The sequence below is a fragment of the Condylura cristata genome, unplaced genomic scaffold, assembly GCF_000260355.1.
Source record: "Condylura cristata isolate star-nosed mole 26May11 unplaced genomic scaffold, ConCri1.0 scaffold00023, whole genome shotgun sequence".
Classification (NCBI taxonomy): Eukaryota; Metazoa; Chordata; class Mammalia; order Eulipotyphla; family Talpidae; genus Condylura; species Condylura cristata.
The window spans coordinates 18,582,410-18,604,417 of NW_004567124.1; the positions used below are offsets into that span (position 1 = coordinate 18,582,410).

Here is a 22,008-nt window from a genome sequence, read left to right on the forward strand (position 1 = left end):
GAGACAGAGTGGGGAGCAGAACAGGCAGATCGACAAAGTACACTGCTGAGAGGAGCAGCGGGCGGGTCAGGAGAGGTCTGCCACGCCATGTGGTCACCTCTGGGGCAGATGGGAATCGAACTCATGCGGAAGTGGCTCCAGATTCTCAGTGTTGTGCTTTAACCCGCTGCGCCACCAGGGAGGGCCTCAAGATGCTGCTTTTAATTATTTGTGCATATATACAAATATAGAACTGCAGGTCACATAATAAAACCTAAATATTTTTACTTCATAAAATGAATAGAATATATTTGTTTTAAATGTTATGGTAAACACCTATTCCCTTTAGCATTTGAAGGAATCAGTGATGTAAAAGTAAACAAAAATAGTGTCAGAGAAAGCAACGCTCCTTCAGACAGATCCTAAGTTGGAGGAGACAATATTAGGTAGACGACAACATGGCTATAATAATGACATGTATAAAGTTTTTTTCCAATCCAAAGAACTACTTACTTTATTTTTTTCAGTGTCTTCTATAGTCTCTCTAAAAGCTCCAGTCTTTAGCGTTCCACTTTCCGGTTGCCCTTTAATCTTAACAGGCTGTAAAATTACAAAAAAATTTAAATGTGAAAGAAAACTTGAACGTTTTCCCAAAATAAGCCTAGCTAATGCAGTAAAATGCATCATGCTGAAAATGTAAAAAAAAAAAAAAAAAAAAAACCACTGAAATCTATTCTATTGTAAAATATACTTTTAATTAAAGAGGCATATGGAATTTCCTAACACTAAAGATAAAGACAAAACTTTGATGACTCAGTATAGGGGAAAATATGCAAACTGCAGTGGATTGCAAAGCATACATGGCCAAGTATTAAGATGTTAGTTACTACTGTAAACATACTAAGGTGTCTTTTGAACACTTTCCTTTTACTCAAGGAAATGATAATTGGTAACCTTGAAAGTGGTAATTCTTAAAAAATAATTAACACATTAAAGAGATGACCGTATTTTATACAGAGTAATATTTAAAAATAGAGTCCATTTTATTTTGTCCTGGAATCTATAATAGATTCCTTAAGATATTAATATTTTAATTTTAAATTTTATTTAATTTTTTATAAATTTATGTATACAAGAACTGAGGTATAGGTCAGAGGTGAAGGGGCGGGGCATGAGAGGATTCACCAGACAGAATGAAGAACAGAACAGGCAAAATGACTGAAATACACTACTAAGAGGAGCGGTGGGTAGGTCAGGAGAGGTTTGTTGTGCCATGTGGGTCAGCTCCCTAGCCCGGGACTGAACTTGTGCTGTAGTGGTTATGGATAGCTTCATAGTGCTGAGACTTATCCCCTTACACAGACCAGGGAGATTCCAATTTTAATTTTATTTAAAAAATATAGTGAGGGCTCTCCTGGTGGAACAACTGGTTATATCACTGCATTATGAAGCTCTCGTAAGCCACTGCAGCACAAGTTCCAGCCCCAGCCAGGGAGCTGACCCACATGGCAAGGGTAGACCTCTCCTAGCTTGGTCACTGCTCCTCTCAGCAATGTATTTCAGTCGACCTGCCTGTTCTGCTCCCCACTCTGTCTTTGGTAAATTCTCTCAACCCCATACCTCTGGCCTGTACCCCAATTCCGTAGGCATAAATAAATCTTTAAAAAAAAAGAAAACGACTTATGTTTATGGTGTTTGTGAACTATCACTACTGTCATCTTTTTATATGCATTTTATCTCACATAGCTGGCAATCTGTATTGCTTGTTTCTGTCTTTACCTTGCCTGAATTTGAATCTATTACAGAGGCATGGGACACATCTTCAGTTGACTTTTTCTGCAACTCTGGAGTTGGACACCTTCTCCCTCTGTCTTCAACAGACTTCTTAGCATCAGTAGTTTCATGTTCACTAATACTTTGTCTTTTTACTCCTGTTATTTCTCTGCCCCTCTTTGCTGATGTTTCTTTCTCTTCTTTCCGGGTCTGTTCACTTTCTCTCCTTTCCAATTCTTCCTTTGCTTTTCGTTGCCTCTCTCTGAATTCATTTTCTTCTGCTTCTTGTTTCTGTCTGGCTTTTTGTTCTTGTTCTTCCCGCCTCAGTTTCTCTTTTTGTTCTTCTTGCTGCCTTTCTCGCAGTTCTTTTTCTTGTTTGTTTTTCTCCAATAGAAGAGCAGTTTCTGCATGAATCAGAGCTTTTTCCTCATTTGTTAACATGACAGATGGAGGGGGGAATGCTGGCTTTGTTGAGCGATCAGGAACAACTTTTCCATTCTGAGGAGACTGTTGTTCCTTATCTGTACTTTCAGACTTCATTCTATGATCTTCAGGCAATCTGACTGCTGGTTTTTTAGTACGATCAATCTAACAACAAAAGCGCAAAAATATTTTTACCGAATTCCAATGTTACCACCTCAATTTTTGATAACAAATTATGATAAAACATGAAAAAGCCTCTTTGTTGAAACAACAGCTGCCAGAAAATCCTTGTGTCAATTACCCAATGTCAAGATTTCTTATAAGGCCTTTGAGCAATGAGAGTCAAACACTATTAATACTTATTTCTCTTGATTCCACACTTTCAATTCACTCTGTTACATTCTGTCTTGAGAAAAGTTCAACCTAAAACATAAAACCTAGGCCCTCCCTGGTGGTGCAACGCATTAAAGCGCAGTACTGTGATGTCAGCCACAGCTGCTTCAGCATTGAGTTTGATCCCCCAGCCAGGGAGCTGACCCACATGGCACAGCAGACTTGTCTTGCCCGCTGCTCCCCTCAGCAGTGTACTTCATCAACCTGCCTGTTCCGCTCCTCACTCTGTCTCTGGTGAACCCTCTCACTGCCCTGTACCTCTGGCCTATATCCCAGTTCTGTATGCATAAATATTTAAAAAAAAAAAAAGCCAAACATAGACATACCTAGACTAAGTTCCATTTCTATATATCCATCCAATTGATTCAACTGGCTACTCAATATCTCCTTGGGAGTGTTTCACATTATAATACAAATCCAGTGTTCAAAACTGAATTCATAATACCCATACCCCACCCCCCAAATATGGTCCTTAACTCATAGATGTAACAATTATCCAAATAGTTTCTCAAACCTGAATCCTGAGTTTCATATGGCCCCTTTCATCAACTAAGACCATGACAATATCCTCTTTACATAACTTACAACTAACTGCAATTCTCTCCTTTTACCTTCCTTCTATTTATCCACACTGTAGCTGGAGTTATTGTTTTAAAACACAAATCTCACCATGTTCCTTAGCTACTAAAACTAAGTAGCCACTCACTGTATTTAAATTACATCTAAATTGCTTACAGTGGCCTTATGAACCTGTTGTGTCTCACTTCTTCCTACTTCTCCAGTGTTACCTTACACTATTCTCTAAACCAGCCATAATCCACATTTTTGCTTTATTGTCAAAAAAGATCATATTCCTTCCAAACTTAGGCTTTTATACTGGATAACGCCCATCACTACATTAGATTCTAGCTTCAATGTGTCTCCCTCAGAAAAGACTTTCCTGGACCACTAAAATTAGCTATGTTCTCTAATAAATGCTTCCATATCCTAATCCTACCCTCACGGTACTCACTGGGATTCTGATTAAATAGCTATGATTTTTTTGTTTAAAATCTTTCTTCCCGCTTAGACTATAAGCTCCAGGAGGGAAGACATTTTTGCCAACATATAGTAAATAAACACAATGCTAAAGAGATAAAATATTCCAAGCAACTTTCTTAAGAAACAAGATAATGCTAGTCAAGTTATAAACTACCTAAGTTCCTGACTTAATGAATTAAATGTCTATTACCTCAATTTAAAAGCACACTAACAAGTGCCCCTAACATTTCATTTCTGGAGAATACAAATCACTGAAATAAAAATGGGAATTTATAAGACTATCTGCTACTAACAGCCTGCATAGTATTCATATAAAACAAACCAGAATCATTAATGTGGGAACAAGTTAGTAAAAAGGGAACTATTCTTCTGCTTATCATTCTATTTTTTTCTATTCACTTTAAATGATTTTCTCCTGAAGTGGGAAGAGTCACTATGGGAATAATATTAAAATAAAGGGTGCTGTTTAGAATGACTTCACTTGCATTTTAAGGAAGGTTGTTAAATAGTCTTAAGATTTACTCTGAATTTAGTATTAACAATAAATATTCCATCCACATTTTGGTAACTTAATCCATTTTTGCCTAATCTTAAAATCACAACTATGATCATATTATGGCATAAAATTTTTAATATTTTCCTTATTTCCAGAATAAAATTCCAATTTGATCAAATTTCTATTGGTAACTCTTTTGAGCCTTAGCTACTGTGACACTATCGCCAACACAGAGCTGTGTCTGAGCAAGGACATCAAAACTAATCACAGGTTTCACAGCACGCACTGATTACCTTAAGCCATACCATTTTCTAACTTCTCCCATTATCATAACCTCCTCAATGAAGACCTCTATGATAGCCCTCGATAGAATCTCTCCTTGCTCTATGTTCCAGAAACTATTACAGATATTATGATAACCTGCCTTATCCTCTAGTTGATTATGTCTCTCCTAAATATGAGACACAGCTTAATCATATTTGTAGACTTCATAATGTCTTCTAACAGAAAATTTTCAAAGTATGCCTGACAAATAGTACATATCTTAGAAAGTCAAAAAAAAAAAAAGGATTAGGTTTCAAATATGAGTTAAATTCAAAGTAATTATAGTAACAGCCTCTCTAGATTGGGTAAAATGCTCTCACTTGCATTTTAAGGGAGGTTGTTAAATAGGCTTACGATTTAATCTGATATAGTAAAAGTAGACAACTGAGATGACCAACAAAACGTTTCATTTTGTAGCAAATGACTTAATTTTCTATGCTTAGCCTGCTCCATAAATCAAATGCCATCCATTTCATATGTAATGGTATTTAACTATATCTGAGAAAATTAAAAGTGTGCATTCTAAAAATAATGGAAAATGCACCTAAGAACTGGTAAGTCTCCTTTAAATAAAGTCTAATGAAGACAGAGCTACAATTGTTTATTGCGATCTTAGTTATTAAAATTTTGAAATAACTACATATACACCATACCAGTTATTTATGTGTCAAATCTAAGAAAATGGAACTAAAATTTCAAAACCAAAATATTAACATATATACACACATACAAAGATATATATGTAAATGTAAAGCCTATAGTATTAAAACAGTATATGAATCATATAGTATTAAAACAGAAAAGACAAAGTTAATAGAAAATCAAGACCATACCTGAGGGATATTCTTTATAATAGGCACTGGATGAATTATGGACGGAACATCAGACTTAGAAGCTGCAATTGGTTCAACTGGAGCTGGCATACTCAGTGATCCTATTCTCTCATCTTGATCATTTATCAATTCTACATTTTTGTCTACTTCAATAGGAGGTGGCATCTGGACAGTAGGTTTAGAAGGAACTGACTCTTCCAGTGAGGGATAAGTAAAATCCACTAAAAGCCCCAAAATAATAGTAATTATTTAAAAACCCCAAACAGTACTTACATATCGCATGCGTGTCATATATGATAGTCAAATGTAAATTATATGATGTGTAACCACAATAATTTTAAAGAATTAAATATTAAATTCCAAGTTGTATACATCTTTTTATGCCTGAAAACAAACACCAATCTAACAGGACAAATGCGCACACAACCATAAACATTATCCTGAGAACATAAATAATTTTATAGTGTATTTTACCAGACCTATTTTTTTTTTTTTTAGTACATGAATTTTTATTCTTCATCGAGTGGTCAAATCATGAAGAATATGTAGCAACAACTGAGAAGACAAAGCAGAACTGTGCCTGCTCCCTGCCCACCCCACCTGCAGCTCTCCTCCAAATTGTGGCCAGGAACTGAAACAATTTTAAACAAAAAATTTCACATACATACATGAGATAGACACCTCTTCATTCTTGCTTCGTGAGGGTCGAGTGACTTTTGCATTTGTTGTATACTGGGGATAACAAAGGAGCCAGTTTTCATAGCCACCTTCTAAAACTAAAGGCTCATTGCGCAGGACAGTTTTAGTTTCCCACTATAAATTAAGGAAATAGTATTTTTAATATGGCAGCAGTCTTTGAACTGCTAAAAACACAACAAACCTGAATTTTAAATTGATTCCCTGAAGACAAGATTCATCTTCTAAATGATAAAAGAGAAAGAGAACTGAATTCAAAATTCAGCATTAAACAGATTCTCAGTACAGGTTTTTAAAACCACATGAGGTATCCATGATTTTAGAAGAGTAAGTTTATATATGTGCTTGTATTACTAAAGGATATTTTCTTAGAAGTAGAAGTGCTGATTTGAAAGTCTGGCTGTTACTATCAAATTGCCCTTCAAAACAGATACCTATTCACACAGTTACCAATAGTGTATAACAGTACCATTATAAATCTTTAAATTTTCACCGAAGTGGTGGATACAGAATGCTATTTTGTTTTACCTGGCATTTCTTTATTAGTGAAGTTGAAAATGTGATATAATAAAGTAGGGATTCACTTTCCTTACTGGCTAGCCAACTGTCCTCAATCCATTCACTTCAGTCTATTTTCCTCACTGATTTGCTGTTATCACTCATCATACACTTAATTTTAATGTCTTCGGCTGAGGTTTGTAAAATTGCCAGTTTTGTATGTCAAAACTACTTAATATTGGCAATTTCACACATCATGTTATACTTGGGTTCATTGCTGTAGTCCCTATTTTAAAACATAAGTTATTTGATGCTTTTAAGACTGTCCTACTGGACAACAATGCTCCATCAATTGTCCAACTGGCCAAATAAGTTCTAACTTCATCCACCATCATGCAATACTTTGTTCAATGATTTAACAAATTAAACAGCATTATTTAGCTTTGTAAATCTGATCCATGAAAATGGCCTTCAATGTTTCAATCTGCATTTCTTTGGTTACTATTAAAGTTGAATATTTTATACTTTTGTCATTTGCCTTTCCTCTTTTGTTCATGTCTGTGTACACTACTTAATCTCTTACTAGTAGTGATCTTATTGTTTGCAAGAATTTTCTGGATTTTGGATGTTATAAACTACTGCCACATTTGTTTTAAGCATTTTTTGGCTTGTTTTCTGCACTGTAATCTCACAGTATCAATTCAAAAGTGTTTTATCAAATTCAATGAATCTTTTTTCTTTAGTGACTTCTTTCTCTGCCTGTTTTTCACAGTAATTTTTAAAACAAATTCATTTATATTTCTGAAAACTCTAACATCCTACTTTATAAAGAGCTATTATTGTTATTTGGTGACTCAAATATAATCTTTTAATATTGTGATTAAAAAATCTACAGCCAGATTATGATGGCTCTACTTGAGCTTAAAATGAATAGTTAGTGACTGTATCTTTCTAACAACTAGGTAAGGTTTGCAATTACAATAAACAGACATGAAATTGCTAACCTTGAAAAGTGCATCTTTCAGACTGCGTAGAGTTGTTCCAATGTGTAAATCTTTTGTAGAACTAAACCAGTCAAGAAGTACCACATAATTCACATTCCCTCTCTTCTTCCAAGTGTCTTTAGAATCATCTGAGAGGTTTGTTTCAATCCAACTAGCAGTGACTCTGAAATGTATTAATATTTTTAGTAGCCAAGAGTATTTTAAGTATACTAAAACAGTATTCTAGTCTGTATAAAATCACAGCAAACTTTGATAGATTCCTTTCTAAGATTATACTATATGCTAAGATTAAATAGTCTAAAATATTTAACTTAGTTTTGACCAAAAAAGGGCCAACACTAAAAGCAAAGGAAGTTATCTCAGCACATCTCTTATAAAGCAAATATAAATAACCGAGTGATCACCTGGGTAATATTATTTCATGAACACATTCATTTACTTTGTGCCAGTTACTGTTCTAAATGCTTTATTCTGATTGAATTTCATGAAATCCTCACAATGTTCTAAGAAAACCAGGCATTACTATCCCCTTAAAAAAATTTTTTTTAAAGATTTATTTATTTATGAATACAGAACTGGGATACAGGCAAGAGGTAGAAGGACAGTGAGAGGGCTCAGCAGAGACAAAATGGAGAGCAGAACAGGCCAACTGACTGAAATACACTGCTGAGGGGAGCAGTGGGCAGGTCAGGAGAGGTCTGCCATGCTATGTGAGTCACCTTACTGGCCAGGAATTGAACTCATGCTAAAGTGGCTTTAGCTTCTTAGTGCTGTGCTTTAACCTGCTGTACCACCAGGGAGGACCCTTATCCCGTTTTATAAATTGGGAAACTTAGGTACCAAGGGGTAAGTTACTTGTGTTACTTCCTAGCCAGAATTCACTCCCAGGCAATTTGACGTTGATTGGTTTGCTACACTACCTATTAGAATATCAACTCTGAATAACATCAACTACACATTAAAGCATGCCACTCACTCTATCCTTTACTCCCTTTTTTCCAGTTCATTTTTTAATCAAATTTTATTGATTAACCATCCATTTACATAACTATCTAATTCAGGGAGCACAGCTTCACATGTTAAAATGGGCACATGCGGCCCTTCCTGCTGGCGCGGCGGGTTAAAGCACTGCACTAAGAAGCTTAAGCCAATTCCGCATGAGTTCGATTCCCACCTGCCCCGGAGGAGATCCACATGGCGTGGCAGACCTCTCCTGATCTGCACGCTGCTCCCCTCAGCAGTGTACTGTTTCGCTCCCTACTCTGCCTGTTTCGCTCCCTACTCTGTTCCTGGTGAATCCTCTCACCCTCCGCATCTCTGGCCTGTATCCCAGTTCTGTATGAATAAATAAATCTTTAAAAAAAAAAAATGGGCACATGCTTTTACTCATCCTCCACCAAAGTTCCAGGGCCAGTACTCTGCTCACTTATAAAGCTAGTTCTTACAATGGGCCTACCACAAGGTCCCTCCTGCAAAGCCTATTATCTCAATGTCCTCTCACACAGCAGTCCCAGTTTATTCAGGTACACTCCTGCCTAGGGACCTTTTCTTTTGCAGTATCTATCATTTGGAACCTTCTTACCTCAGATACCTGTATCATCCATTTCCCTATCACCTTAAGATTTGCTCAAGTAAGAACTTTTAACTGTAGCTTTTCTAGATTAAAATTTTAATACCAACCACAACATACAGTATTTCTTCCCTTATTACTTTCAATGGTTTCACTTTCCACAGTTAAACACAGTTCAAAAATATTACATGTGAAATTCCAGAGATAAAATTTGTAAGTTTAGTTCATAAGCTGTTCTGAACAGCACAATGTTTCTCAAACCATCTTGCTCCATCCTACCAAGCCATGAATCATCCTTTTGCCCAGCACATCCAGATTATAGGCTACCTGCCTGTTAGGCTGCCTCTTAGTTACTTAATACCTCTCTTACTAATCAATCCACAAATGGTGGTATAGCAGTGCTTGTTTTCAAGTAAACCTTTATTTTCCCTAATAATGGCACCAAAGAATAGTAACATTGGCAATTTAGGTATGCCAAAAAGAAGCTATAAAAAACCTCCTTTAAGTGAAAAGTTTAAAGTTCTACACTTAATCACTAAAAAATAAAAGTTCTTCAGAGTTGATACAGGGTTTAGTATTCCCTGAAATTTCAGGCATCCATGGGGAACACATGCCCCATGGATAAGGGTGATACTGAAAATACTTCGCACGTATCGCTAGGAGACTTAGTAACAACAGACATGTATTTCACTGCCTGATTCACCATTCTTCTCAAAAAATATAAGCTTCACAAAGGCAAGGACTTTTATGTGTTCAATGAACTAGCCCCAGCACTTGGAACCATAACAAATTTGGACAGAGAATAAGTGTTCAGTAGATATTCGCATACAGATTTGTCCATCCTGGTGAGGAGTTCCATATTATTCCCGAAGCACTTTTAGACGGTAGGCATTTCAAGAATTGAACTGATGATACCTGTAAGCTGGGCATGACTGGTAAAACTTTTATTCATTAATAACAACGAAATGGTTTTGTCTTTGGAAGGAAAATTTCTGATGCTATTGATATAATGCTAGTTCTATATATTCTAGGAAGTAAAGAGAAAATATATAAAATGGTCTCATTATTCTTTTTCCATATATAAATATCAAAAGGTGTTTGGTAAACAAAGAATGAGAAAAAAACTTAAATATATTCTTCAAAAAATTGTCTAAATATGCTAAGGACTAGGATTCAGCAGAAACACTTTGGGAAAAAATAAAACCAACTAGCATTTCCCAGAATCATTTCTTTTTTTTTTTTTCATGTATTGTCTTCACAAGACCCTGTAATTTTGTCTGTTATGTATATTTTAAATATTTTACTTACAAGGTTATTTAGTTGAAAGTGATCTCTATTGTTATAAGAAAGTTTATATTCCTTATTAATAGAAAAACAGGGTCAAATCTATTTGCTAGTGACACTACAGATCACCAGGCAGCAGTCAGAATAACTGATCTACAATTACAATACTACAGGTGACTCTTACAAACATAAGTTTGAGTATAAGAAGTCATACATAAAAGACAACAGGATTCAATTTCTATGGACACTATAGATTGCATGATTCAATTTATAAAAAGTACAAAATTTGTAAAACAAGTCTACTCTGGTTGAAGTTGGTGGTTCCCCTGACTGGTGAAGACAAGGGCTGTAACTGATGGAACACATCAGGGGCTTCTTCAGGGATGGTAATATTATTTTTTAACTAGGTGCTAATTAACTGTGTATGCTCTGTGCTTTAAAATTCACTGACCTAAATACTTAAGAGTCTTTTCTATCTTTAAAATACTATATTAGGGCCTCCATGATGATGCAAGGGGTTAATGGCACTATGAAGTTATCTGCAGCGACTGCAGCACCAAGTTCTATCCCTGGCCAGAAAGCTGACCCACATGGTGGGTCACATGGTGGGTGCAAAGGGTTAATGGCACTATGAAGTTATCCACAGCCACTACAGCACAAGTTCCATCCCTGGCCAGAAAGCTGACCCACATGGCACAGCAGACCTCTCCTGTCTCACCTGCTGTGCCCCTCAGCAGTATTTCAGTCAGTCTGCCTCTTCTGCCTCTCACTCTGTCTCTAGTGAATCCTCTCACTCCCTGTACCTCTGGCCTGTAGCCCAGTTCTTGCATGCATAAAAAAATTAAAATCTAAAACCAGATCAGGAAAAAATATAGTCATCAGTTAGCTGTAGACACTGCTGCCTACAGGAAACTCTAAGGCCTACTCTCTGGTAAGAAGGGAGGTTAGCAAACATGAAAAATTACTACTACCAAGCTGAGACTTTCTTTTTTTCTTTTTTGTTATTTGTTCATTTCATTTAATTAATTTATAAGGATTGAAGCAGAAATTAAAACAATACTTTTCTTACCATGCAATTTATTGTTCTGCAATAGACAACCTACAATCATTTCATAGCAGTCCAAATCTCATATTTTGGCAACGGTGACTTTAAACTCAAAGACTAATTATAATTTGCTTTGTCTTTTGAAATCCTTGGAATAAATTTACACATACTTGATTAGACTAAGAATGCAAATTTCATTTCTAAGATAACAAAGCATATTCTTCTTCAGGTAAAACACTTATCAAGCATCTGCACTGTGTCCCAAATATCTGTGGTTATTTTACTACTTCATTTTAAAAATTTACCTTTTTAATGTAAAGTTATCCTAGAACAGACCATCAAACTTAACCAATCCAACTCCATCCAGTAAGACCCAGAGACGGCATATGATTTATATAGCACTTGAAATAATGCAGATAGCCTAGGATCTGAAATTCTAGTCTAGTCATTATGATGATATTTTCTAATATCAATTTTAGTAACTTTACATTATTTTATAAGCCAAAGGTCTTATCAAACAAGAGAAAATAATTCCAGTAATTCCTTACTATCAGTATGCACTATGCTAAGTGTGTATTTACATATAAAATTTCTCATCTAAACTTCTCAAAGCTGTTGAGACAATGAAGCTAATAAGAGACAGTATATGGATATACTGTAATTATATAATATGGATATAGCCTGACTTTAGGGATTATTCTTTCTTCATTACATAAACTATACTGTTTCTTCTTCAAAAAGTTATTAGTGGGCCCTCCCACTGTGGGCACAGTGGTTAAAGCACAGCACTAAGAAGCTAAAGCCACTTCCACATGAGTTCGATCCCTGCCTGCCCCGGAGGTGATCCACATGGTGTGGCAGACCTCTCCTGACCCGCCCGCTGCTCCCCTCAGCAGTGAACTTTGTCGATCTGCCTGTTCTGCTCCCCACTCTGTCTCTGGTGAATCCTCTCACTCTCCCCATCTCTGACCTGTACCCCAGTTCCATATGAATAAATAAATCTAAAAAAAAAAAAAGTCATTTGTATACTCATCACAAGTAATAGTAGGGAGAACTTAAAATTTCAATTAAGGTCATGTTTATAGTCAACATGGTTCATATGATTCACAAGTTCATAAACAGAAAATGGAAAGAGAAAGAAGTTAACACTTAGGGAAGAGAGCACACAAATCAGCTTCATTTCTCTTCAAATGCAACAGATAGCAAAAAACAGTCAAACCAGAATATCCTTTATTAGTTAAGGTTTACTACTGTTCAGTTTACCATTTTATCTAAATTCATAGTGACTCACCCTGGACTTATGGCTTCTTCAGGAACACTAAGGGAATTTAAAATATGGGAATGCTGATAATCCTGCATTCTTCGAGCATCCATTATAATCAAAGTGATGTTTTTATCCATCATCATTGTATACAGCTCCTCTGCTGTGATTGCTCCTTGAAAGCACAAAAAACAATGTTAAGTGACAAGAAACACCTAGTCCCAGTTCCCTGTGCTATTTTATCACTAAATACAGGGTTAACATAGTGTACTGGGTATCATAACCTTCTTATCCCATCATACTGTTTATTACTTAACTAATACTAAACATGTTCTTTTTATTTAAAAACCAGACCAATGTACTATTTACAAATACTTATAATATCAAAACTTGTTGAGGTTACAATTACATCTGCTGTTACCTCTGTTATGAGGCTTTTAAAAGTAAATATGTGTAGATCATGAAAATATTCCTATTTTTAAAAATTTTAATCTGAAGAAACTTTTTAATCTATGATTCAAAAGTTCTTGAAAGGTTCTAAGTGCTTTTTGAAAACTCTGTGTAGTGTTTTGTGGAGATTATTTGAAAAAACTTTGATAATTTGCAAGTATTTCTAATGCAACAAGTCAAAAGTTTATTTTCTGTGTTCCATAGTAGGGGTTGGCAAACTGTAGCTACCTGTTTTTACTGGAACATGGCCACAGTCATTTATGACCGCTTTCACATACAAAAGTAAAGCTGAATAGCAGATTGAAGTACTATAGTAAATATTTTAAGATTATGGGACACTATCTAATGCTTTAATATTTAACCAAAGTAAATAATCCTTAAATTGCTAGTTTCCTTTTTCAGCTTCTACTACCTACCATGAAAGATTAGAAGGCATCGCAAGGGAGCCTAAACATATAAAGAATTACTTTAATAATGAGCTCTGAGAAGGAAGTCACAGTATCTCCTAAGTTATAATACCAGCCAAAACCAATCCTATCTCCTCCATAAGAATGATAAAAACAAAAACAAGCTGAGAACAAACCTCTGAAAGTAGTAACATCTAAGCAGAATGAACTATAATGGAACCTATGGATAAAAACTTATCTTAAAATGAATGGAAAACAGGAAGTGTCCCTGGTGATGCAAGGGGTTAACACAGCTCTGTGAAGCTATCTACTGCCACCACAGCATGAGTTCTATCCCTGGCCTGGGAGCTGACTCACATGGTGCAGTAGACCTGTCTCCTCCACCCCTCCATCCCTGCTTCTCTCAGCTGTGTATTTCAGTTAATCTGCCTGTTCTGTCCCCCACGCTATCTCTACTGAATCCTCTCATTCCCTGCATCTCAGGCCTGTACCCCAATTCTTATATGCATAAATATTTAAAAAATAAATGAGTCTATAACCAAGAGTCATAAGTTAATATAAAAGTTATTTATGTTTCCTATGTCAATTCATTCAATCCTCACAGTAACTATTATCCCTACTTTACAGATGAGGAAACTAAGAAAGGATAAATAACATGCTCGAGATCACATAGAAATTCAGAGACAGTATTCAAAACCCAGGAAGTCTAACTTCTCAGAAATCCTGTTCTGAAATACTGCACAAAACTACATCTTGAAATGAAAACAATGACCTGTATAACTGTGGTATTGATGCTTTCAACTGCAAAATACCATATTCACTTGATTTATAAATACAGAATACATTTTCAATATAAACGTAGGAAAAATTATCATGTTTACATACACATTAGGCACAATGTTAAGAACCTCAGTCTACCAAATCTAAAGTTTATTCTGATTAAAACAAGACCGTAGTTAATATACCTTAAAGACTCCCATTTCTGTGGACACTTACCTTTCTCTGTTATTTCACTTTTTTCATTCTTTTCACCATTAATCTATTTTATAAAACAAAAACACAAAGTTTCAACCTTAATAGGAATAAAAATATCCATCACAACAAAAAAATTCAATTTTAATACTTCCTGAAGCTGCAAGCCTGGAAATGGAAAGTATACAGAGAAATAGTATTTTATAAAAACACAAATGAAGAGTAATATAAATTGCCAGGTTGTGTGGGTAGTATATAACAGGAATTTATCAGAATAACGAGGAATTTATCAGAACCGTAATACTTCCTCAAAATGTCTTTCATTCAGCCAAATGTCAAATATATTTTCAAAGCACAAGTTGTTAGAGAAATTTAATACTTGATTTAATGAGGGTAGGTCTTACAATGAAGGAAAAATTCTGATTCTCCCTTCAGGACACTCCATTACAATTAAGAAGAATGAAATACAAACTTTCACAAGCTTTTATTTTCTAAGCAGCAGTATATGGGATAATTATAAGGTAGTAATTTTAGAAATGGCAAAACCAAGGGCCCACTGATCAATTTTAGCATCATTTAAAGAAAAAAGACACACATTATGTGTCCACTAATACAATTCCAAATGAAGTACAGTTATTTTTGAACCCTTCTTGTCAAAAAAGAAAACTTGAAACTTAATTAAGCTTTTTGGTTGAATTGCAACCTTACAGAAACTATGGGAGCTAAAGAAAAAATTAATGACATGGTAGGGGAAAAAATCAGATAAATCCAGAATGTGGTTCATTTTACATAACTGATCCAATATTAAAAAATCAAATGCAAAAAAAAAAATCAAATGCATGAATTAAAACTGAGAGAGGGCCCTCCCTGGTGGTGCAGCGGGTTAAAGCACAGCACTAAGAAGCTAAAGCCACTTCCGTATGAGTTCGATTCCCGCCTGTCCCAGAGGTGACCCACATGGCCCAGGAGACCTCTCCTGACCCGCCCGCTGCTCCCCTCAGCAGTGTACTTCGACGATCTGCCTGTTCTGCTCCCCACTCTGTCTCTGGTGAATCCTCTCACCGCCCCTGAGCCTGTGGCCTGTACCCTAGTTCTGTATGCGGAAATAAATCTTAAAAAAAAATTGAGAGAGGACCCAAACAGAAAATTATATTAGAGACTTAAGAGATATAGCAAGTAAAAAGCCCCTTATTTGGATCCTGTTCCAAACAAATCAAATCTGAGACAGGTGTGGAAATGTGAATGTAGACTGGGTGTGAGGTTACACCAGGGAATTACTGTTAATTCTATGAGGTAGGAAAATAACATTGTGGTTACCAAGAAAAACCTACCTTTCTTTCAGACACATACTGAAATATTTAAGACTGCAAAATGATAAAATCTGGAATTTGCTTTGAAACAATCTAGCTAAAGAAGAAAAGGACAGAAAAGAATATGCAACTATTACCTAATAGATAACAATAACAAGATTGTTATACTAAAATTGAGTAAAAGGTTAAACTATATTTGTTTAAAAAAAAAAATTAAATAAAGTTAAGGGAAAAAAAAGTAGTCGACCCTGTTGTTGGAAAGGCAACAAAATGAAGATACTGAAAGTTCCTTTCCCCAAAATCCTCAACAAAATCTTACCAAACCAAGTTCAACAATGCATTAGGAATTATCCACCATGATCAAGAAGATTTATTCCAGAGATACAAAGATGGATCACCATCTGAAAATCAACCCAATTAACCACAGCAAAAAAAAAAAAAAAAGACAAAAATTAAATGAACATTTATCAGTGGATGTTGAAAATAACATTTACTGAGGTTCAGCATGCATTTGAGGAAAATGTACCTTGAAAAAATGGGGTAGATAACATAAGAACATGATAAAGACCATGTATGACAAGCCCACAAATATATCACTCTTAATGTAGTATAAGAAAAGGATGTAACTTTCACTACTACTACTACTACTACCACTACTACCACCACTACCACTACTAAACATAGTACTGGAAGTTCTAGCTAGAGCAGTTAGGCAAAAAAAGGATACAAAAGGAACCTAAGTTGGGGAAGAAACTAAGCTATCATTATTGTAGATGAAAACATACACAGAAAACCCTGAAGATTTCACAAAGAATGAAAGAGGAAGAATGGTGGAATCAACGGTGATCTATATACTCTGTGTGAAGCAAAGACACATAGACCGATGGAATAGAACTGAGAGCTCAGAAATGAACAATGAACCCACACCTATACGGACAATTAATCTATGACAAAGGGGCCAAGAATACACAATGAAGCAAGGAAAACCTTTTCAATAAATGGTGTTGGGAAAACTGGACAGCCACAGGTAAAGGAAGAAAACTAGGCCATACACAAAAAATTAACTCAAATAGGGCAAAGACTTGGGTGTAACAACTGAAACCATAAAATACCTATGAAAAAACATAAGCAACATACTCCATGATACAGGCTTCAGAGATGTCTTTGTTGCTTGGTCTCTAAGACAGAGGGAACAAAAGAATATAATTTGGACTTCATCAAACTGGAAAAACTTTATACATGAAAAAAAGACACCTTTGTGAATGACAAAAAATACTTATTTGCACACCATAAATTCAACAAGGGAATATTGATACCCAGTATCTACAAAAAATTCACAGATCTCAACAAAAAAGAAAATAATCCAATCAAAAAGTGAGCAGAGGAACTAAATAAGACACTTCTCCAAAGACATACAGTTGGACAACAGGCACATGGAAAAATGTTCATCCCCACTAATCAAGGTAATGCATAGTAAAACTACAATGAGTAAAAACACCTCACACCTGTGAGAATGACATATCAAAAACAAATGGTGGGCCCTCCCTGGTAGTACACTGGGTTAAAGCACAGCACTATGAAGCTATCCCAGCCAATGCAGCTCAAGTTCAATCCCTAGCCAGGGCATGGCAGACCTCTCCTGACCCACCTGCTGCTCCCCTCAGCAGTGTGCTTCTGTTAATCTGCCTGTTTTGCTCCCCACTCTGTCTCTGATGAATCCTCTCACCCTCCGCACCTCTGTCCGCACCTCTGTCCTATACCCTAGTTCTATATGCATAAATAAATAAATCTTTTAAAAAAACAAGTGTTGGAGAGGATGTAGAAAAAAAGAACACCCTTACATTGTTGGCGAGAATGTAGACTATTCCATCCTCTATAGAAAACAATATGCAGAGCACTTTAAAGATGAAAAATGGGTCTTCCATATGATCCAGCAATTCCACTTCTAGGTATCAACCCAAAGAACTCAAAAACACTAATTCCAAAAAAGGAAATATACATAGCTTTGTTCACTGCAGCACTATTTACAAAAGCTAAACTATAGAAAAGTACTTACATGTACAAAGACAAATGAATGGATCAGGAAGATGTGGTTTATACATACACACAATGGAATACTACTCTGGTCAAAAAGGATAAACCCAACATTTGCAACAACGTGGATGGGACAGGAGGGGATCGTGCTTAGCAAAATAAGTTAGAAGAAAAATACTAGAGGGTGTCATTTATATGTGGAATACAGAGAAATCAAATAAAGGGCTAGATAAAGCCAAATATTAACAAACCCTAAAAATCTGAGTGTAGAATTGAGGCTACCAGAAGGAGATAGGGGAGGGGAGGGAGAGAGCACAACAGAGTGTGATGGTGGACTATGAATGTTACCACATTCACAAGGGAGATCCTATACTGCTAAAACACAACATTGTAAACCAATGTTACTACCTCAATTAAAAAAAATTCTTTTCATTAGTTTCTTGAATTCTAGGGTAGTTTTTTTGTTGTTCATGAGTGATGAGACCTACATATGAACATCTCTCTAAGGTAGTATTACTTATCTTACAGGAGTCCCTAAAACCAAAACACCAGATTTCATTACATTTTTACATAATGCTAAGCAAAATGATGAGAAATTCAATATGAAACAGTAGTGATTCACAAGCAAATGTGAGTGACATCTACAAGATACTTAAGAAAAATTAAAGCAAAATTTTTCCATGAATTTCAGCAGTACAGAGGAAATGACATTTTAGGAATAGTTTCTGAAGAGGTAAAGGAACAACATACTGTGATAGGTAGATACAGACTAGGTCATCAGTTGGTTTTGATAAATAGATGATGTAGCTAAAAAGATTTTAAGTAGTCAAGGAAATCAGAAAGAGAGGAAAAGAAAGAGGAAAGAATACCTGGGAAGAGAAAAGACAAAGGCAAGAGAATGAAACTTCAGAAACAGATAAAAAGGTTTGGCAGCAAACAAGTAATATATACCTAATCTTTTTTTTGTTTGTTTTTAAAGATTTATTTATTTATTTATGCTTACAGACCTGGGGTACAGGCCAGAGGTGTGGTAGGTGAGAGGATTCACCAGAGACAGAGTGGGGAACAGAACAGGTAGATCTACTGAAATACACTGCTGAGGGGAGCAGCAGGTGGGTCAGTAGAGGTCTGCCACGCCATATGGGTCAGCTCCCTGGCTGGGGATCAAATTCATGCTACAGTGGCTTCTGAGAGCTTCATAATGCAGTGCTTTAACCCTGATGTGCCACCAGGGAGAGCCCCAAATCATCTTTTTAATGCAAATTACATTTATTAGAAAGAAGAAACCTTAAAGATGGTCTGTCTGTCTAAAGATCTCACTGGGTAAATAAGAAAACAACGTCCCAAAACAGTTAAGTATTGACACAGGGCCAGGATTGATATATACTCATAAATGCTCTTTCCACAACACAATCACATTTATATTAACTGCAAAAAACTAATATAGTTTTGGGGGCTTCTTTAAAAACTCCAAGAAAAACCTGGAATCACGTGAAGCTAGACTATTTAACTGAATTTCTAATAAAAACATTAAATTTTACCCATGCTACCCAAAAGAAAGTTGTAGTGGTATCTCAATTCTTCTTGCCTTACACAATAGATTTGAAATACCTTTTGGGTTTTGTCTTTGGAATCTAATACATTTTCCAAAGAACTTTTAGATGATGTGCCACCTTCTTCTCTTCCTGTTTCTTGTCTTTTCTGTTTCTGCAGTTGTTCTTGCTCCTGTCTGTCCTTTTCTTCAAGTTTCTTCCGAACTTCTGCTTCTTCATATCTAGGTGAAAAAGAAATCAGCATTTTTGATTGGTAAAATATAGCAAATAAAGAAATCCAATTCTACAAAACTGTCTTAGGGTATTTATAGCTGCATACTTTTCTCCCACAAACTAAAATTTAACTAGGCCAGTGTTCTGATACAAACCACAACTCAAAAATTCTCTAATTCAAATAAATCAAAAATCTTGAGAAGAAACATTATACTTTAAGTTACAGTTGCTTAATGCTTTCTGTTCTTTCCCTCCTGCATATTCAACCATTTATTTGAATCTGCTGCAAAATCCTTTTCAAAAGGACTCATAGTCCTAATTTCTTCTGCAAAAGGAAAAAAAAGTCCAAATTTTATACTTGTATATTTGTGTTTAAGACTTACAGTTTTTTTTTAAAGATTTATTATTATTTATGCATAGAAAAAACTGGGGTATAGGCCAGAAGTATGGGGCAGTAGAGGATTCACCAGAGACAGAGTGGGGAGCAGAATAAGCAGATCAAGAGAAGCACACTGCTGAGGGGAGCATCGGGCGAGACAGGAGAGGTCGCTGCACCTAGAGTATGTTTTCTTAAAGGATGAACTCCATAAAATTTCCAATTTGTTAGAAATAAAACTGCTGTTACCTACAGTTAGCAATTATTAGCAGTAATATTTTTTAGTATTCAAGATCTATTCCTAATGAAATTATATGCAATGTTTACCACTACTGCCAGGAAAGAATGGTATTAGGAAACTTTAACTATATTAATCGTAAAGGATTGCCTGGCAATGCCTCTGTGTTTAAAATAAAGAGATGAGGGGAGGAAGAGGAGAAGAAAAAACAGGGAAATTAAAGTTGATTTAATTTTTACTGAAAATGTCAATATTTAGTAAAATAAGCCAATAATTAATAAAAACAAAGTTTTCATTTTATAATTCTTTATCTTTTATATACACTTTTGAATGATTTCCACAAAGATACATTTCTAACTAAACAACTAAATGTATATTATGGCAATGGTGATTACTCAAAGAATTTGTGCCAGCTTTTAAAGATTAGCATGTTACCCAAAGCTTGGCTGTCCCTCCAATGGAAAGAATTTAGGGAAAACAATGCTCCTCTAAGACTTTAAGCATTTAATTTCAATTCTCATGTTTAACAATTCCTTCAGAATTATTCATTCCACTGCTTAAAAAAATAAATCACTAAGACACAACTGAAGGAAGATGTTGTTGCAATTATTACAAAATAGTTCAAAATTCTTTTAAAAAAAAAAAGGTATGGTTCTACTTTGGTAATGACATAGTAGTTTCTAGTGTATTAACTTTCTCAGAAAGAATATAAACTCTGGAGAAAATTAAGACTATCTGAAGGCAATGAAAGCTAATACAACCAACCACACTGGATAGTAATTAACATGTGAAAGAAAGGAAGGATATAAATTAAATTTCCCCATTTTATATGACCTAACAGGCATATTGTGGGAAGCAGACAGAATTCCAATAGAAATGCTCACTTTTATGGGTTTCAAGAACTAAGAATAGACATAAAGGACAACCACAGCAGCAAGAAATGAGGACAAGAATGACTGTCCCAGAGTCAACAGTTGTAAGTTCTGTCCATAAATTTGCCCTTATCTCTAGTTGACACCTGAACTAGTCTGCTTGAGCAGCCTCAAGTCCAGCTAAGGACAAAAAACTGAAAAAAATTTCAGTTACTGCCTGCCACAGACTTATGTTTAATCCATTCTGAATTTCTATTTATTGTTTTATATAAATAATTTCATTTTTTGCATGTGGCCCTAACACCATCTACTGAAGAACCTTTCTCCCTTACAAATTATTGGCTCTGCTGTTGTAAGTTAAATGTCTATGTATATGTGGGCCTAGTTCTGGGCTCATTATTGTATTCTACTGGGTATGTATATATGTATTAATTTCAGTATCATACTTGAGGCTAGGACTGACACAAGCTATGCAACGTCTATCATCTGACAGATTCCGGGTAGATCGGGAAAAGCTCTGAAAAAAATCAAGACTTTCCACTGCTAACTTATGTTATGACCTCCCTTTTTTGTATAATCGTAATATCAAAATATTCTGAGCAACTTTCAGCTTACAATTGGATTGCCTCAGCCGCATAAGGCCTGCCTGCCCTGACAAGCAAGCACTGCACCAGGATGAGAAATTCCTCTGAAGTCAAAAGTGACTTGACAACTGGCTGATCAATAAAAGCAAAAGGGCTGTTTCTCTTTCTCTCTGCCGGATGGAGAAAAACCCAAATCTTATCATTCTACTACTTCACCTAGCCTTCTATTCAGCTTCTAAAGAATTACTCAAACTTCCTACTGTCTGGCCTTTAGATGTGGAAATTCATCCAGGTTGCCTGTTTTAGAACTAGTCCGGTCTTTTACCTGCTACACTTCAAAGCAATCCACAAAAGTATTCTGGCTATTCTTTCAGGATTC

The 22,008-nt window shown here is 35.6% G+C and overlaps 1 protein-coding gene across 1 annotated transcript in view; it reads right to left on the reverse strand.

Moving 5' to 3' along the window:
• The window catches only part of USP8 (ubiquitin specific peptidase 8), a 53,147-nt gene that overhangs the window by 8,188 nt on the left and 22,951 nt on the right, over window positions 1-22,008 (reverse strand). The window contains exons 5-12 of the mRNA XM_004687797.2: window positions 19,405-19,567; window positions 14,474-14,516; window positions 12,651-12,795; window positions 7,461-7,623; window positions 5,931-6,075; window positions 5,263-5,483; window positions 1,759-2,340; window positions 493-579 (exon numbers count right to left, since the gene is read on the reverse strand). Coding sequence (XP_004687854.1) covers window positions 493-579; window positions 1,759-2,340; window positions 5,263-5,483; window positions 5,931-6,075; window positions 7,461-7,623; window positions 12,651-12,795; window positions 14,474-14,516; window positions 19,405-19,567 — 1,549 coding nt within the window. The remainder of the gene's footprint in view (window positions 1-492; window positions 580-1,758; window positions 2,341-5,262; window positions 5,484-5,930; window positions 6,076-7,460; window positions 7,624-12,650; window positions 12,796-14,473; window positions 14,517-19,404; window positions 19,568-22,008) is intronic.